We start from the raw sequence: 19,209 nt of genomic DNA, 5'->3' as shown, positions 1-19,209 counted from the left end.
TTTCTCCTCTGGCTACCAGCCCATATTTTCTCTCCTTTCTCAATCAAATTTCTATAGAGTGTGTGGCATGCATTGTCTCCACTTCCTTAAGCTATGGAGATCTGGCTTCTGCCCCCATGACTCCTGCGACTTGCTCAGGCTGTGGCCACCTGAGTCCTACTTACCATGGCCCATGCTTCTCTGCAGGCCTGACCTCTCTGGCAGGTGCCACCATTGTGTTTCCTCTTTCCCTCTGGCTTCCAAGATGTTCTCTGTGGATTTCTCCTACCCCTCTGATGGCTCTGCTGTCTCCCTCATTCCTGCCCACTTCCCCGATGTTGGTGTCCCCCCACGGTTCTGTCATGTCCTCAGGTCTCTTCCTTCCTTCTGCCCTCCCTCTTCTCCCTGGGGACTCTCATCCCTTCCACAGCTGGAACTCTCTCTGGTTAGTGGATGATTTCCACATCTTTTCCAGTAGTCTTGAGCTTACCTTTCCTTGAATGAATGAACAAATGAATGATGCATTTAAGAACTGGGACACACTGGAAAATATGCAATTGGAACGTTGCAGTCTCCATCATCAAAAGAAATGTCCTTGCCCTGGCCGGTTTGGCTCAGTGGTTAGAGCGTCAGCCTGCGGACCAGAGAGTCCTGGGTTCGGTTCCCACTAAGGGCACATACCTCCATTGCAGTTTGTCCCCAGCCCCAGTTGGGGTCGTGTGGGTGGCAGCCACTTGATGTGTCTCTCTCACACCGATGTTTCTCTCTCTCTCTCTCTTCCTCCCTCTCTCTCTCCTGCTCTATCTGAAGATAAATGCAAAAATGTCCTCGAATGAGGATAAAAAAAGAAAGAAATGTCCTTGAGCATCTGTGCTGATGCCTAACCCTATGCTAGTGCAATGAGGGGAGGAGAGGAGGAGAAGACCTGCCTCCTGCTCTCTGGGTGGAAACACAAACCTGAAACCTGAAACCAGGAATTATTGGCAACTCCTGACAATGTGGCCACTTGAACCTTTCAGCCCTGTGTGCGGCCAGTGGGGGAGCTGAGGGGACAGGTTTGGGTTGTCAGTCAGGAAAGGTTCCTTGGAAGAGGCTGTGTCTGGAAGATTTGAGGGTCAGGGAAGACTCCTGCTCTGGAGGCAGGGGAGAATATAGACTTGGCAGAATCCTGGGACCCTACCAGAACATCAGCTCCATGAAAATAAGATCTTATCGGTTTTGTTTACTGCTATATCCCTGGTGCCTAGAACAAGGCAGCTTGCCAGTTTTCCCCAACGCCCCAGTTTCCTCCTTTACACAGGGAAGGGGTTTGACCAGAAGGCTTCTTTTAGCTCAGGCAGCCCAAATGGTATGAAAATAGCACTCCAAACAGTGACTACAGCAAGCTAAGCAGGCTGATGATGCACACTGGATTACTCAGAGGCTGGGAAGAGCTGTTTGTGGTGCTGAACCCAAGGCTGGAGGCAGAGAGGTGACAGATTGGTCATGTACCTGCCTTCCTGTGGACCTTCCCTTCTTAGCTCAGATTGTGGGGTAGTGGAGGGATAGTGCAGGCTCTGGTGACAGACACTCCACCTGTCCAAAACCTTAAGTTCATTGTTAACCCCCTGGGCTATGGATTGCAGCTCTACCACACCCTGGCTGTATGACTTGAGCAGGTCCTTAACTTCTCTGAGCCTTCACCTCTTTGCTTATAAAATGAAGATATTAGTACCTACCTCATAGGACTGTTGAGGGAATTAAATGAGACAATGACTGTAAGTGTGAGGAATAGTCACTAGCACACAGCAGACATGGATCACTAATAGACGATCACCACCACTGTCTTAGTCAGCTTGGGCTACTATAACAAAAATACCATAGACTGGTGGCTTATCAACAACAAAACTTATTTCTCATGTTTCTGCAGGCTGGAAGTCTGAGATCATGGTCAGGTTCAGGTGAGGAATGTCTTCTGTGTTGCAGACTGCTACCTTCTTATATCCTCACATGACAAAAAGAAAGCTAGCTCTCTTGTCTCTTCTTATAAGGGCACTAGTCCCACTCACGAGAGCTCCACCCTTATGACCTAATTACCTCCCAAAGGCCCTGCCTCCTAATACCATCACCTTGGGATTAGGGTTTCAACATATGAATTTTGGTGGCCAGGGGGACATAACATCCATAATCCCTATGATCACAGGGAGGCCTGGCAATAGTGAGTACTAGATTGACATGAGCTTATTCCCTTCTGCCTTGGTGTCTCCACCCTCTCTGCCAACTGTGGGATTCTGTCAGGAATCTATGAAGCCCTCTGACTACCCAGCAGTCCCTGTGCTCATGCCTTTGGCTTCCTGACCCTGATACCCCACACCCATTCATAGACTGGTAATTTGAGAAGTGCAGAAATCCAATGCCTTCTCAGAGTGAGATGACAAAGAAGAGCCAGCTGAAGGGTCTCCACCCTCTGTGTGTGTGTGTGTGTGTGTGTGTGTGTGTGTGTGTGTGTGTGATTTTTACCCTCTGCAGACTGTAAAAGCCCATGACACCTCCCACTCAGGAAGGATCTCAACAGGGACAGAGTCATTCCCAGAGCATTTTATCCCCAGGGATCATCCTTCTTCCGTAAGTTAATTGACTGGCTTGAGTGACAGTCTCTTGTGACAGTCCCACCTCCAGTCTACCCTCCATATTGGATACCAGAACATCATGCTGCTACAGTATCTGGATGTGATCCCACAAATGGTGGGAGCCAGTAGATGGTTTTGAGAGGTATGATGTGGTTAGACAAGTGTTTGGGGACTCTCCCCTTTGGAAGATGATCGGATGGGTAAAACTGCAGGGAGAAAAGTGGGGCAGCTGAGGGAGAGATGACAGAGAGGAGGAGTAATGTCCCAGAGACATGGAGAGAGGACATGCTTTTGTCCTTGGAAATGATTGATGTGGGAGTCCTATTTCGCCCCAGAAATCTTCACCCACAGAATCAAGTCTGGACTCCCTGGCCTGTCATTCAAGGCCTCCACACATTAGATCCAGCTGGGTCTCCCATTCTCAGCATCGCACAGCAGCCAGCCTGACCTGCTGGCAATTCCCAGCTATGCCCTGCATGTTCTCTCCCACATCTTTTCTCATACTGGGTCGTCAGCCTGAAACACCCTAGCCCTTTCTACACGGGTTCAAAACCCCCCATCATTCAAGGCTGCCTCTGAAAAACACTTTGCCCATATTCCCAGGATAAAAGTAAAACCTTTTCTTTGAAATGCATATGTTTTCTTTACTTCTTGTGGCTGCTGTCAGTTCTTTTTTCTTTTTTTACTCTAATAGACGACAAGTTTTTTTAAAATCCTCACCTGAGGATATGTTTCCATTTATCTTCAGATAGAGTGGGAGGGAGGGAGAGAGAGAGAAACATTGATGTGAGAGAGACACATCGACTCCCGCATGACCCCGACAAGGGCTGGGGACTGAACTGCAACCGAGGTGCATGCCCTTGACTGGCATCCAACCAGTGACTCTTTGGTCCATGGGCCGACACTCTAACTGCTGAGCCAAACCAGCCAGGGCAACAATGACAACTTTTAAGAATAATTGTTTTCATAATTATGCAATATAACAAAATGTTTAGGAGAGAGGATTTATAGAAAACAAAATTCATAAGCTACTTTCTAACACAATGAGCAAATTCATCTATTTTGTGTGTGTGTGTGCATCTAATTTTAGACATAGTGTGACCTCTCTGTGCCTCAGTATTTATCTGTAAGATGGGAATATTAATGGCTCATGTGTTCTGAGCATTAAATGATTAAATGAGATAAATACATGTAAAGTGCTTAGAACAGTACCTGGCACCTGCATTAATAATTACAACATGCACAGTATCATATTTTTATATTTTGAGGAGCTAGAGGAGAGGCCCCAGGCCTAACTCATCCCTGTTCCTGCCACGACTACCCTCCCTCCAGGTCCCTGTCAGGCCTGGCACACTGGCTGAGTGTATGAGTAGAGAGGGCAGAGCCTTTGCCTGGGATCTGCTCCTCCTCTGTCTGGACTCATTCATCTGTCAATTGACCATTATGCTCCTGGCTAATGGGAAACAGAACCAGTTAATTAGCAAAACTCCTAGAGGGAAGAAGAGCATGTGACAGGCGGTCTTTTCCCTGGTCAGAACCTTGCCCATGGCAGACAGTCCAGCATGTGTTCTGTACGGTGCTGTGTTCAACCTCAATATGTTCTTGGTCTCTCTGTAGTGGACTCTTTGGGCTTGCTTTGGTCAGCTCTGTGGGACTTGGTTTGTTCTGTTACAGGGAGGAACGAGGCACCTCCCCTGCCTATTCCATGGATGTGGTGAGAAGTAAACTAGACCACAAACATGAACTGAAGAGCAGGAAATGTTTAACAAATCTAGAGCTCAATACACACTTCCACAACTGTGTCTATAAAGTAGGGAGGAGACAGCTGAGCTAACATCTACAGCAGGGATTCCCAGCTAAGTCAAAGAGCTGTCTTGTTTGGACATGACTTCCCAAAGCCAACTGCATAAGTGAACTTATATTCTTTACTAAAAGGTCCCAAAACCATAGGGGATGTTCCTTTCCCCCTCTGGGCTCAGTTTTCTCATCTGTAAAATGGGGGGGGGGTGCGATTTCTCTAAGTGGCTCTGTATGGGTTTTGTGAACTATTTAAACATTAGAAAACATTACTGTTAGTGATATTGTCATCCGGGAAAGGCAGAATAGGAGAACTGTGGAAGATCTTGCAAAGCAGATGTAGTGGTACCAGCCCCACAAAACTAGCAAAAGAGGTCACAGCCTACTCCCATTGATGTCCCTGGAACTCCCAAAACAAGTCTTACCAGAAGGGTCTGAGACCCTGTGCCTCTCCCTTAGCCTGCTACTCATACCCTATGCCTGCTCTCCAGTAAAGTTCTCAGAGGGGACTGAAGAATAAAGACAAAAGGCCCCAGGGAAGGAGGGGGGTGTGAAGGGGAGGGAGTTCTGTCCCTGAGACAGAGGAAGAAAAGAGAGATAGATGTCCCTGGGGGTATGGCCAGCAGACTAAAGAGGGCACAGAGAGGGGAAGGAGAAGCTCGGTGAGGACCTAGACTCAGTGGCTAACTCAGCTAGGATGTCAGGAGGCAAGAAAGGATCCCGGCAGAAGGCAGTGCCCAAACTGAGCTATTTTATTCTGTGAATAACTGTCCTCATTTTTGTGTTTGGATAAATGGAAGCCCCTCTTCCCACTGGCTCACCCACACAAACGTTGGAGTGTCCTTAAGTTTTCCTAAAGACCATGTTTTATTTGTCAGACATTTGTGTGGCTGAGGGCTGTGTGGGGTGACAGGCCCTGGAGGGTAGGGTGCTGACTAGGCAGAGGAGTTGGAGATTTCAGGGACAGGAGGTGGGAGGCCACTGGCTTCGGAAGAGGAGCGTGGGGAAGAGCACACAGGTTTGAGTGAAGGGATGTGGGGGTGTTTGACTCTGTGGGGATGGGGGAGTGACATGAGCTTCTCCTCCATCACCCCAGAAAAACTTCCTGTATTACCTGGATGACTTCAAGGCTGCCAGGGTCAGGTTGGTGTTAGGGAATTGAATGGCATTATTGAGATTCAAGATTAGCAGATTAGTGGGTGCTCTGCTGGAGATTTGTCCCTGCAAATTCTTTTCCCTCAGTAGCTGTGGTCTGCCTTCCTTGTCCTGTATGTCTTTCATGTGTCACAACTGCTTTTCTCCCTGGAAGAGGAGGTGTTAGTATGTGTGTGTCAGTCAGAGGCTCCTCATCTAATAGTGGTGACCATGTGTGTGGGACCACAGTACCTTCAAAGACAGAATCTCACTTAATCCGCTGCTCAAAGCTGGGATATCCTTTTCTTCGTTGGCTAGATAAGGACCTTGAGGCTCAGTGAGCTTGGTCATGCCTGGATTCAGACCTGTCTGTGTGAATCCAAAGCTCTTGTCGTGTTTTTAACACTCTGCCATCCAAGCCCTGGCCTCCTTTCTCAGGGCAGGGAAAGAACCATCGGGTCCTGCTGCGCGTAGGGGAGAGCTCTGCAAGATGGATGGGGAGCATCCGCGGAGTGCTGGGGCCCGCGCCTGCTGCCGCCAGGCAGTGATTGATGACAGCCCAGCAGCAGAAGAGCAAAGAGGCCTCCGGAGGCTGGAGGCTGCGAAGAGGAGGGCGAGGAGAAACTATGAATATTTCAGAGAGGCGGCCAGGGCTGGAGGAAGGAGGAGTGTGGGGGAGGGAGGCAGTCGGGTGGGCAGGGGGAGGCAGCTCAGGGACTAGGACAGCAGGATTAAGGAAAGCCATACCAGTTAGAGGGGCTCAGGGAGGGAAAAGGGGGCTGGGTGAGGGGTGCCATGAATGGGACTAAGTAAGGGACAAAGAATCAGTGCGGGGAGGGGACTCACTGAAGGGAGAGGCCTCACTCAGGAGGAGGGGGCTCACTGATGAGAGGCAGAACTTGAAAGGGGAACTTAGAAGAAGGAGGGCTCGGTGCTCTTTTTTCTCCTTTGCAAAATATGGCACGGTGAAGGCTGGCAGTCCTGTAAGGAAAGCTCCCCGTTGGATTCCCCAAATCCCCGCCTGCCCATCTAGGGGTCGAGGCTGCAGACCCCGGAGCCGGCCGCACTCTGCCCTACCTTGGTCCTTTTGGGGCGGACCAGGCCTGGGACGCTGCATTGAGAAAGGGGCAGCGGAAAGGCCCGGCCCGCGGGGGCGGGTGCTGAGCGTCCCTGTCGCCGGCAGCGTGGCGGAGACCCCGCGGCTGCCTGAGAGCGCCGAGCCAGGCCTGGAGTACGCGCCCTTCGACGAAGACGACGGCCCGGTGGACTGCGACTGCCCGGCCGCCTGCTACCGCGGGCACCGGGGGTACAGGTCAGCTCCTGGCGTGGCGGGGGTGGACTGGGCGGCGGTGGGGGCGGGGCGGTCCTTCCCCCTCACCTCGGCCCCTCCCTCCGCCCCCCTCTCACCCAGGACCAAGCACTGGTCCAGCAGCTCAGCGTCGCCCCCTCCCAAGAAGAAGAAAAAGAAAGGCAGCCACCGGAGGAACCGGTGAGAGCGCCGCCCGGCGGCGGGGGCCGGGAAGGGAGCGATGGGACCCTCCCTCCCCTGCAGTGTCCACAGGGACCGACGCTGCATTTGTGCGCCGGCTCTTGCTAAGCCCCGCTGCCCTTATTGAATCCCTCTCCCTCACTGTGTTGCCCCCAACAAAGTGCCCCTCTCCTTACTGACTCCTCCCCTCACTCGACCCCCTTCCTTTCACCAGGACTTCCCCCACTGAGCCCCTTCCCTTCACCAAATTCCTTCCCTTCATTGAGCCCCCCACATTGGCACTCATCCGCCCCAAGCCCCAGATCCGGGTACACTGACCTTTGTCTCAGTCCCTCTGCCCCAGAACTGGACCCCCGACCCCATCCCTGTCTCGGGATACCTGATGGGTACCCCTCTGCCCTTTCCCAGAAGTCCTGCCCTCAAGGCCACAAGTGTGAGTGGCCTGGGGAGGAGGGGTTTGGCAGGGTTTGGTTCCCACTCCCCTGTTCTGAGTGAGACCCTGGCAAATGTCTGGGGGCCCAACTAACCTCGTCCAACTGTCTGTCCTTTCTTCTCCCCTGGCCCTCAGCAAAAAGAGGAGACTAGACTCCGAATGCAGGTCAGTGAAGCAAGGACCAGGAGGGGTTGGGGGGGGGGGGGTCTTGGCTGGGTGAGATACCAGAGCCATCCTGCAGAGGCAGGAGGCCTGGCACCTTAGGGCTTGGACCTTGAACACCAGCAGCTTTTCCTCATAGTCCAGAAATCCCATTACAGCCTCCAACCTTTGGGTTTGAAACAGCTCTTTCTTACAATGCCAAGGGGGCTAGAAGGGTGACCAGGGGCAACACAGGCAGCTTCATCAACTACCCTTAGGGACCTTGCTGACCCTCTGGGATTTGGTTCACTCTGTACAATAGGCAGTTGGCTCCATGGCCTGGAATACCCTTTTCAGCTTTGATGCCCCAGGCATCCAGCCTTCCCTAGCCATTGCCCCTCTGCCTCCCAGGTCCCAGTTCACTAGAACTCACCTTATACTTCTTTGTCCACAGCTGTGGGAGCTCTTCACCCCTGCGCAAGAAGAAGAAGAGTGTGAAGAAGCACCGCAAAGACAGGTACCCTTCCTCTCCTGGGGCCTCTTCTCACTTCCATGGGGCCCAGGACCAAGGCTGTGCTGCTTGGGTGTCCCCGAGTCATCCCAGATGGGCTCAAGAGAACCCTTTTATGGCCCCACAGGTCTGATTCTGGGTCCAGGAGGAAGAGACGGCACAGGTGAGCAGTGTGCTGTGGAGGTGTGACAGGAGGAGATGGATAGAGGCTAACGCCCACCTGCAGAGACCAAGGCCCCAAAGAAACCATGATGGAAAGGGTTGTGAGGGTCCTGCCCTGCTCCACCCTCCCACTCCAGGGACTTCTTAGAGCCCGTCAGGGGACTGAGGGTAGGGGAAGGAGGATGAAGGTCAGTGGTTTGCAATCCTTGCCTGCCCCATGAGTCAGCCTTAACACAGGGATCCAAGAATTTCCAGACAACAAAGCAGTTCTCGTGTCCAAGGGGTTTGTCTGTAGAGGTGTCAGTTAAGAAGGCAGAAGGATTAGAACCCCAAATTTGCAGAAAAAGGGCATGCCAGGTAGAAGAATGCCTTAGTTGGTAGGAGACAGGGTGGGTGGCTATGGCTAAAGATTGAGTATCTAAGGGGCAGGTGCCAGCCCCCAACAGGCCTGACTGCTATGGAGCTGGCCTCGACCTAGGCAGGGCTGAGAGCCAGCATGGGGCTCTGAGCAGGACGGTGACTTACTCAGGATGGACTGGGAGAGAGGGCAGGGGGAAGTGAAAGGCAGAAGCCCAGGCAGAAGCAGGGGTGGAGAAAGGAGAACACTCAGCATGGAGGGAAAGATGTGGGGCAGTTACATCCCCGTGGCTGGCATGACAACCAGAGCCCCTCTCAGCTCTGAGGAGGGGCAGAGTCCCCAGCCCTATTCCTGCAGTGGGAATTTGCCCATGACCATTTGCCAGGTGTGGGAGGAGCCTAAATGAACACCTAATCCTGGCCCTTTAATTTCCCCAGTTCCTCTCCCCCTCCCCCAGTTCTTACAGGTCATTGTGGGCCTCAGTAGTCACCATCAGCTTGCACAGATCCTCTGGCCAGCACCTATCAGTCCTGGGAAGGACCTAGAGATGAGCTAGGCCAGATAGCTCCAGATAGGGAGATGGAGGCCCAAGGCATGCAATATGGGTTCTAGACCCAAACTTTTACCCTCTACCCCCAGCCCCCCCCCCCCCCCCACACACACACACACACACACACTGCTCCTGTGAGAAACACCTCCAGTGTTTCTTAGCATCATCTCATTTTTGGTCAAAAGAAAGCATCCATTCAAGACAGGAAGGATTGAGCCAGGATTTGGTAGCATCAGGGAGGGTGAGGCTGAGAGACCTACCAGACCAGGCATGGGGTGAGACTTTAGAGAGCTAATCAGAAGGCTCTCAATCCTTTTGTCAAAGGCGGGAACTGGGCTGTGGAGCCCATCCCAGAGAGCTGGGTGGGATGGGATGGGATGGGGTAGGGGTCCAGAGGAGTAACCCAAAAGCAGGGAGATTATGCTCAAGGGCAGGAAGATCACACCTAAGGAAAAGCCTTTCTTTTCTAAACCCCTGATGAGCTGGCGATGGGCTGGGCCACAGTCAGAGGACAGAGAAGCAGGTAGTTTGGGCTCTGCCTGGGAGGGCCCCATCCGGGAGGACCTGGGCCACAGGGAACACAAATAAAGTGTGGAGGGGTCACCCTCCCACCCCGATAACTCATCAGAGGGGCCTGTTCTGAGACTGATGCCAGAACATAAGGGCAAGTCACCCTCCATTCTGGATCTGGGCCACATCACCCTTTGGCACTCTCAGAGGAAGGAGCAGTTAGGGCCCAGGCAGAAGGTGATCCTGGGCCAGGACTTATTAGAGAAGGAAGGAATAGACTTGGCTTAGTGGAAGAAACCAAAGCAGTGGAATGGGATGGGCAATTCCATACCTGCCAGGGAGGCTCAGGTCAGAGAGAACATATCTCAGGTCCACACCTAGGCACATCTGGGCTCCAGGGCTTGAGGCCTTGCTCTCCCTTGCCTGGCTCAGACTGTGCTGTCACCTAGCCTCTACTTTCTGTAGATCTCGAAGCCCCAAGAGCAAAAGAAAAGAGAAGAACAAAGAGAGGAAGAGGTAAGCACTCTTTCCATTCTCCAGCAACTCAGCCCCTCTTCCCACCCAGCAAACCTGGCCTTCTGGAATCACAGACTCAGACTCTTGGAGAGAGCTCGTTTTGTACCCCTGCCCAGATGGAAAAATTCAGACCCAGAGAGTAAGCCACGAGCCCTTCTGAGTCAGTGGCAGAGCTGGAACTGGAACCCAGGCCTCTTGCCTCCCAGTCCAGCTGAGAGATGAGTGAAGTCTTGGGGGACTGGGGCCCTCTAGAGAAAAAGGTGCCTTCTCCTAATTCCCACAAATGACCCACAGGTACTAACTGGGCTTTACACCAGTGTGGACAGTCTTTGTGTTACTTTTGTAGGAGACTTGGGAGGGGATATTGGTCAGCAGTGGCTTCCATCAGGCCTTCATGGGCATCCCCCATAGGGAGGTCAAGCAGAACTTAGGTACAGGCTGATTTCTCTCCCAGACCACACGAGTCCCCAGGCCGGAGGTCCCATCGCCACAGCAGCGGAAGTTCCCACAGCCCCTCACTCTCTTCCCAGAACAGTGATTCCAGATCACCCAGCAGGTAGGTCCTGGGCCACTGGAGGCCCTCAAGATGTGGTTGAGCTCTGCTTTCTGCGGGGGGGGGGGGGGGGGGGGGGGGGCTTGCATATTAAACATCCCCAAGGGCCAGGGAGCTAGCCTGACAGACAACAGGCAATTAATCAGTGACCAGTTTACCAGGGCAGTGCCAGTGCCAACCTGCAACTGGGCTAGGCGCCCCAGACCTTAAATGGAAATCAAGGCAGTGTGAGGACTGGGACCTTGCTCTCAAAATAGAAAGGTTCCGGACCCGGTGCTGCGGCGGGTAGGGAGGGGGCTGCCCTTCCTGCAGGGCAGCAGCCTCTTGTAAAGGGGCGTCCCACGCAGGCTCCCCCCATGTCCCCTGCCCTAGGCTGAGCCCCAAGCACCGAGGCGAAGGTCGGAAGACGGGCAGCCAGCGGTCCAGCGGGAGCCGATCGCCTTCCCTGTCGGGCGGCAGCGGATGGGGGTCGCCCCAGCAGAACGGAGGCAGCAGACAGCGGAGCGGAGCGCACGGGAGCCGCCCGGGCTCAGCGCATAGCCCGCCCGATGTACGTACGCCTGGCTTTGCAGAGGTTTCTCGCGCCGCGCGGGCTGCGCCGTGCTGGGGCGGGGTGAGTCGCTGCCCGGCAGGGGGCAGTGAGTGTGTAACAGGGCGGGGGCGCTGCACGCCTCCCTTTGGCCCGTCGCTTCCCCCTCCCCTGCGCCCTCCCTTGAATGGGAGCGGCCAGGAGTGCTAGGTTGTTATGCCCACCTGGCTCTAGTGTCCTGGGTGGGGGGCTACAGGCTTGGGCCACACTTGAGCTTCACAAACTGAAGGCCAGAGAGGGTTGACCACCGGGACACTCAGCCATTTGGGTAAGGAGCTGAAGAGAAACCAAGATCTCTTGCTTCCCTCCCCCAGGCATATAGAGGTGGGAGGGGGCATGGGCATTGGAACAAGACTCAAGAGACAGGACTCTTGAGCCCTGGGCATCACTTGGTCCCTGAGTCTCTCTTCACCAAGCCTGTTCCCCCTTTCAGAGTGCTCTCTGTCTCTCACCCCCCTCACTAGTCCCCTCCACCTCACCCAGATTTCTCCCCCACCTCAGTCCCCTTGCTGGAACAGAGATGCATTTCTAAAGTCTCTGCTCCAGGGAGAGTCTGTGCTTTCCCAGGTACTGCCCGTTGCTTGGACAGATGTCTCAAACCTAGGGGTTCCACTTCCCATCCTTCCTAAGGCACCTCCCAATGTACCCATTGCTCCCTGGGAGACCATGCCAGCACCACCCCCAAAACTGTCCCCATCCACCCCCCAGGAGGGGCACAGAGACCCACAGGCAGGTGTGGTGATTATAGGAGCTCACAGCTGGGTGGTCTGAACCAGGATGGGGGTTTTCCTAGTCCCCAGAGGAAGCCTGTAGCCCCCTTTTGTCTGTATATCTTAGAGTACAGTATAGAGGCCCCCTCAGAGAGAAGGGGATGCAACACTTTCAGGGTCACTGGGTGGGCACAGGGGACTTAGGGTGGGCAGTCTGCAGGTTCCTCCTCCCCCAGACCCACAGGTGGTCCAGAAGCCTCCATAGTGAGGGGGGAGCTGCCCTTCCCAAAACCTCAGGTCTCAGCAGCAAACATGTACATGTTGGTCAGTTTCATTTTGATTTTTGGCTGTTTTCCTTTCACTCCCTTTCTTTTCTCAAAGACCCTTAGTCCAGGGCCTCAGCAAAGAAAGCCAAGGGCACCTGAAAAAGACTCTTGGTATCAAGGTTAATTTTTATTTAAGGACATTATGTGTATGGAAACTGCCCCACCTGGACAGGGTACCAGGCTCCTGAGCTTGTGGGGAGGATCACACCAATGTCCCTGGATCTGTCCTGGGTCTGGGAGAGGGCACACAGAGGCAGCTGAGGGCAGCCAGGACAGGGACAGGTCTGAGACATGATGCCCAACCTGGGGACCCTCCCATCCCCATGGGCACAGAGCCAAAACAGCACAGTGCCCGAAACACCTTCTCATGTAAGCTTTATATCCTCATGCCCTACCCCTCCCCAGAGGTACTGAAAAGCATGTTCTTTCAAATCAGGATGGAAAGGAGGCCCCTTCCCACTTTTGGTCTCCTCCCCAGCCTTAGACATCTGAGCAGTAGCCCCCTCAGGAGCCCTGAACATGTGCAGACAAAATGGCCACAGCAACTAGGTAAGCCTTAGGAGCAAGCAGTCAAGGATGGTGGCCCTGGGCAGCACCCCAATCTTGTCTCTCTCCCCAAACAGAACTCCATTTGATGTTGTCCTGGGAGTTTTCTAGGAGACAACACTTCGTTATTTCTTTCACAAAATATGGTCCCCAAATCCTCTCCCTACCCTCTGGGCTCTGGGAGGTCAGGGACTGCTGAACATCCTCTGCCTCTCACATGTGCCCAGATCCCCTCCTTGCCCATAAAGCCTTTCTTAAAAGTGAACTGAGGCTACTTCTCTCTCACCTCCAGGGAGGTGAGATGGAGTCATAAACTTTGCCACTAGCCAAAAATGTTTTTTGGGAAAAGCACTGAGAGTGGTATTCTTGGACTCTATCTTTAAAAAAGAAAGAGAGAGATGCCCTGGCCAGTTTGGCTCAGCGGTTAGAGCGTCGGCCTGCGGTCCGGAGAGACCTGGGTTCGGTTCCCGCTAAGGGCATGTACTTCGGTTGCAGTTTGTCCCCGGCCCTGGTTGGTCGTGCGGGTGGCAGCCACTCGATGTGTCCCTTCACGTCGCTGTTTCTCTCTCTCTCTCCTTCCTCGCTCTCCCTCCCACTCTATCTGTACAAAATATGGAAAAATATCCTCTGGTGAGGATAAAAAAAGAAAAAAAAAAGAAAGAGAGAGCCCTGACTGGTTTGCCCAGTGATTACAGCATCGGTCTGTAGACCAGTGAGTCATGGGTTCGATTCCGGTCAAGGACATGTATCTCTGTTGCAGTTAGTCCCCGGCCCTGATTGGGTCCTGCAAGAGGCAACCAGTCGATGTGTCTCTCTCACATCGATGTTTCTTTCTCTCTCCCTTTCTCTCCCTCCCTCCCACTCTATCTGAAGATAAATAGAAAAATATCCTCAGGTGAAGATTAAAAAAGAGAGAGAGAGAGAAACAAATAGAAAAACAAAAGCTCACCATTTTTAACCCCATCTATGTTTTTTGTTGTTGTTTTTTTTAGCCTCCCATTTGAAACATGGTAATATTGTGATTCCATTTCTCATTTAGTGGCAAGGGAATAGGGTGGGGAAGTTTATGTAACTTTTTGTGTTATTTTGTTTTTTGTTTGTATTTACTTTTTCTTATTTTTCCTTTTGTAATGTACAGAAATGCAATCTCTTTGTTTTTTTTTTCTATCTTCTCTGTTGTTCTAGAATTTTGCTTTTGTGCGTTACTGTGGGAGCCTCTCTTCCTAATGCAGAAATTATTTTTGAATCTCAATTGAACATTAATCATATACATATCTCTATATAATTATTTTTCCTTTGTAATCAGAATTTAAAAGGGAAGATAACTCTTTAAAAAAATGATTCCCATACCAACAGTTTCTGCCAAACCTGCCACAGCAGCCATACTTTCCCTCAACCCCGGGGTACAGGGCACCGGTGGGACTGCCTCAGCTTTCAAATTAACAAGAGTGGTGCAGACCATGCTTCCGAATCCCTGTCTATAAGGGACCTTGGAGAGAAGCTGGGAGACACAAGGAGGGAGAGAGTTGTCCCAGTCACCCAGGGACCTTCCCAGAGCAGTGAGCTTCCTGCCTCTCCTCAGTTCTGTCAAGTATTAGATGGCTGGGCATGACAGGGACAGGCTGCTCAGCACCTTCCATGCCAGGCCTCACATTATTAGGAGGCCTTAAAATAGGGAGCTAAAGACACCTGAGAGAGGTGTCAGGTGAGAGCTTCAAAGCCAGACATTACCAAGCAAGAGGGAAAAATCCATCCATTTCGAGACTGAGGTTAGTGGGATGCTAGCTCTCAGCATCTTTGTTGTCCCATCCGAGGCCAGGGATGAACCCCCAAAGGGATTTTTGAATTCTGTTGCTTACTGCTCTCTGCAGCTCACAGAGATTAAAAGACCAGCTAAGTCACACAGTACTTTAGAGGTAGATCTAAAAGGAGACCCTCTAACTTCAAGACCCCCAGCTACAGCCAAGATGTAGAGCCAGTAATCAATGGGAAGCACACTCCAGGAGCCCTGAGCAGGAGAAGGAGGATTTGGGAGGTGGATGCTGGGGGTCTCAGCTCATACCTTCCCCCTGGGGACCCCTCCAGATATTGATGGCAGGTTCCCAGCTCTCTCAGCTCCCCAGAACTGAGGCCTGCGCACATGAAGACCAGGGTATAGGTGAGCCTGGCATTACACAAGCCCAACCCTATATGACTGCAGCTTTAGCAACTCCAGGAGCCCTAAGCCCTCACAGCTCACACACATGTGGAGAAGAAACAATGAGGCACAGAGAGGGAAGGAGCTTCTCAAGGTCTCATGATGTGAGAGAAGAGTAAGATGCTGAGCCCAAAGCCCAGCATACTGGCCAGAAAAGGTGTGCAGGGTTTGCAGCCTTAGAATTAGGGCCCTCTGCCTTGGCTCCACCTGTCCCCAGCATTGGAAGTGTTGAGGGAAGTCTCACTATTTGCTGAAGAGTGCCAGAGAGGCCCCCAGGCTCTCTGGCCTCTGCCTCAAATTTCATCACAAAATGGGCAGCCTAGGGTGACCCCAAGAAGAGGTGCCCATGGCACTGCTTGACCTGCCTCATCCCAGGCCGCTCTCCTCCACACCCCCAGGGAAGAGCAGTGACCGTGGCTAGAGTGGGCAGTCAGAATAGGAAGGGCATCTTAGTATTTCTTCCAGGATGAAGCCAGAAAGGAGGAGGGATGGATTTTGCTAAATGGTGCTGAAGCCAGGGGAAGGGGAATAAGGTTGACTTGAGGCATGATCCTTCCTCCAAATTGAATCTGTGGTTGCCTTCCCTTTTAAATACAGTTCCCACTTCACCCCATCTGTCCACTCCAATTGGCCTTGTTTAAACAGCTTCCTTCTTCTTTCTGGATGGGTCCACCATTCTCTCTGTCTCTCTATTTCCTTCTTCCTTCTACCTTTGCCTCTCTCTCTCTCTCTCTCTCTCTCTCTCTCTCTCTCTCCCCATGTCTCCTCTGAAATGGGCCTATCTCCCCAGGCTGCCAGCCCCTCCTCCTTCCACCTTGTGGTTCTGCTTCCATCAGCTGCTTCCTGCATGCCCTCTGGAGGTTTTCTGTTGTTTAAAAGAGTTTTAAAAAGCGTGGCTATTGGAACCTGTGGTGGTGGGGGGAAAAAGCAAACAGAAATGGCTGGGCAGGAGCCCCCTGCCATCCCAGGGACTAGATGAAAGCCACACTTGGCTGCCCATATGCCAACTCAGAGGGGGAGTGCAGCTTAAAGTCACTGTCTTTCCCCATTCTGCATTCCCAATGCGGAGACGTTCTTTTCTTTTTTATTATTGCATTCCTGTCCCTGACCACTGAGAAGGTAGGTATCCCAGCTCAGCTGTGCGCTCTCGCTCGCTCCCATCTCCAGATAAGCCCTGCCACTCTGCTTGGTTTGAATGTGGTTTTCTTTTTCTCTCTTTCTCTCCGTCTCGCTCTGGTTGGTTTTCTTCCCTTCCCTTTTTTTTCTTTATTTTAATGACTACTCATTTGTAACTTGCATTTTCTCCAAATGAGCTACAAAGCTGTGTTTTCTGGTTTGTCGTTTGGTTTTCTTGACAACCCCTCCACACACAACTTTTCTGGTTCATTATTCCCTCCTTTCCATCTTCCCTGCTCCTCCTTCTTCCTCTCCACCCAACCCACACCCTACCTCTTAATCCCCCTTCATGCTCTCTCTTTCTCATTTTGTTGTCTGAATGCATTTCTGTGTGGTTTAGCATTCCAAGTTTGTGTTCCCTTCCTGAACTCTCTGCTGTGGTTGAGCCAATTTGATTTCTGTTGTCTGGAGTAACTGCTAAGCCTCTCACCCCTCACCCCTGCCAGCCCCTGGGGTGACTTGGGCAGTAAGTCTTTGTTGGTGGAGGGGCCTGTGCTGCTGGGCCTTCTGACCTCCAGATCCTGGAGGAAGTTCTGGCTGAGGTCAGACCTGGGGAAAGAGCCCTCCCCCACTCTCTGGGGCCTGCTGGGCTCCTATGGGTGCTGCCCTGGCTGTAGGCAGAGTTATAGTGTGGGAGCTGCAGAACTTCGGGGCAGCAGCTAACACCAGGGCTGAACCACACAGTTCCATCTTTGGGGTGTGATGGTAGGTGAACTTTGGGTGGGGGGTGAGCTGGCCAGGAGTAGGCACTGGGCTTAGAGAGCCTACTTAGAAAAGTCTCTGTGGTGCAATTTGGGGAATGGAAGGCACTCTCTGCTAACCCTCCCCTCTCTTGACCACTACCCAATCTAGACAGGGAATCCCTCCTTCCCCCAGCATCCTTCCATCTTCCAAATTTGAGTTTAATGTGCAGAATGATCCAGAAGGAATAGTCAATAGAGGCCACAGACCCCCAAGGTTAGGGCAGAACCAGGCTAGGGCCTGGGACTTGTGACTTCCAGGCCAGTGCTCATCCAGTAACACTGAGGACACACGTCAGAGGTAGGACCCACTCCTCATCCCTGCCCTTTAAACTGTTTTCTGTCCCACCTCAGAGCAGCTACAGATTTGACATCCTAACCCTTGTAAGGCCTCACTGGGCCTCCACCCTCAGCTTTGGAAAGAGAAGGCCTCATCACCCCCAAGTTGACCCCAGGGGCAGGTGCTCAGGAGCTCACCCACTCAGAACATTCTTCAACCCTGGGTGGTGCTAGGAGGGCAGACAAGGAAATTATTCATGGAGTACGCACTGCTTGCCTGATGTAGGAGTGGCACAGACCCCCAACTCCCCACCCCCACCCCGCCCAAGGAGTACCTGATGTGACCAGACACCCAGAAACAGGATTCTCAAATGCTGAGTTAGAGGGGCTAGTTGTCCCAGATGCTCACTTATTCTTGTGTCTAAGAATACCAGGATCAGGCAAGTACACTCTTCCTTGCTACTCTCTTCCCCTTGTCTTTTGACCTAAACAATTTCTTACATACGCGAAAAGAAAAGATGTTGGATAGGACGTCAGTGATCACCCAATATCATTGTACTTTTTTCTCTCCAAATTAACTGAATCAAATGGTTGTTTAGGTATCACATAAGTTTAACCAGGGGTAAAGTTTCCTTAAAACAATTAAGAAACAAACAAAAAAAAGATGTTGGGGAGCAAGTGGTACCAAGGACCAGAAGGGCTCCTGAGAGCAGGGCTCAGAGGCAGGTTAGGTCTCACTCACTCATCCACTCATTCACACACACACTGAGCGTTTGCTGAGCACTCCTCTGTACCAGGCGCTGTCTGAGTGCCCAAGCCAAGGGAGAAGCAGGCAGACCTGGGTTCGCAGCCCCTACCTGCCAGGCTGGAGGGCAGACAAAAAGATCACTCAGAACAGTGAGAGGGGAAAAGCTGAACCGTGGATGGGGAGCTCTGCTCATCAGGATAGCCCAGCCCCAGCATGTGCTGGCACAGTCCATACTGAGAAGGAACAAGGGTCTGTGGGATCATAGAGGAGCGTGCCTGACTCCAGGTGAGGCTCAGGAGAGGCCTCCTGGAGGTTGTGGCCTTGGGCTGACTGTACAGAAGAATAAGCATTAACCAGACTGTGAGTCGGAGAGAGGAGGGGGAAGAGGGGAGCACAGTTCCAGGCAAGAGGGACAGGACTCACATAGAACAGGCTTCCAGAGATGTTTGGTGGTCCCTGGCCACCACAGTTCTGTCTGGCAGTGAAACAATCCATGGTATCTGGACTCATCTCTTCCTCAATTCCTGGAAAGAATGAGACCCAACCAAGCTGAGGATGAGGCTCACCCTCTGGCAGGATTGTGTGTCCCTGTCATGAGAGCACCTGGAGGGACAAGTGGAGTGAGTTTGGCCCTAGGAGTCTTCCCCAAAGGAAGGCATTATATGCCACCCTACAAGCAACATCTTCCTCTCATCCTCCATCATCCTGGCACTTGGGGGGACATGTCATGGGGCCCCAGGCCTTTCTGCACTGCTCTGACCCTGTTTGAGGAAACAGTGAGTCAGTTGTACTCTATAAAGAGCCTCTCAACCCCTGAACAGGCCCACCCTATTCAGAAAGACCCCAGTTAATGACCATTTTACCAATGGAGAAACTGAGGCCCCAGAATTAAGTCACTTCCTTAGATCTCACAGCAAGCTCACATTAGGGTTGATTCCAGTGTGATAACTTTGCCAATTACTATTGTCTTGTAATGGCAGCCAGTTGGCTTGGAGGAGGTGAGAGGAAAATAGGAAAGAGCTTGGACTTCAAGACGTACCAGGCAGGAAGGGTCCAGATCAGCACAAGGGTCTGGCCCAAGGACTTGCGCCTCAACAGTTAGGGACAGCAACATCCTGGGGGTGGGCATCCACCTAACCCAGACCTTTTTTATTCC

The 19,209-nt window shown here is 52.3% G+C and overlaps 1 protein-coding gene across 1 annotated transcript in view; it reads left to right on the top strand.

Moving 5' to 3' along the window:
• SRRM3 (serine/arginine repetitive matrix 3) overlaps positions 1-19,209 on the top strand; it is a 55,467-nt gene that overhangs the window by 28,862 nt on the left and 7,396 nt on the right. Inside the window, exons 4-11 of the mRNA XM_036279595.1 lie at positions 6,703-6,831; positions 6,931-7,008; positions 7,577-7,606; positions 8,037-8,099; positions 8,221-8,256; positions 10,139-10,189; positions 10,644-10,745; positions 11,115-11,292. Of these exons, the coding sequence (XP_036135488.1) occupies positions 6,703-6,831; positions 6,931-7,008; positions 7,577-7,606; positions 8,037-8,099; positions 8,221-8,256; positions 10,139-10,189; positions 10,644-10,745; positions 11,115-11,292 (667 nt within the window). The remainder of the gene's footprint in view (positions 1-6,702; positions 6,832-6,930; positions 7,009-7,576; positions 7,607-8,036; positions 8,100-8,220; positions 8,257-10,138; positions 10,190-10,643; positions 10,746-11,114; positions 11,293-19,209) is intronic.

The sequence above is a fragment of the Molossus molossus genome, unplaced genomic scaffold (genome assembly GCF_014108415.1).
Source record: "Molossus molossus isolate mMolMol1 unplaced genomic scaffold, mMolMol1.p scaffold_m16_p_3, whole genome shotgun sequence".
Lineage (NCBI taxonomy): Eukaryota > Metazoa > Chordata > Mammalia > Chiroptera > Molossidae > Molossus > Molossus molossus.
The sequence above is the reverse complement of the archived record's forward strand: the minus strand, read 5'-3'. Positions and strand labels throughout refer to the sequence as shown.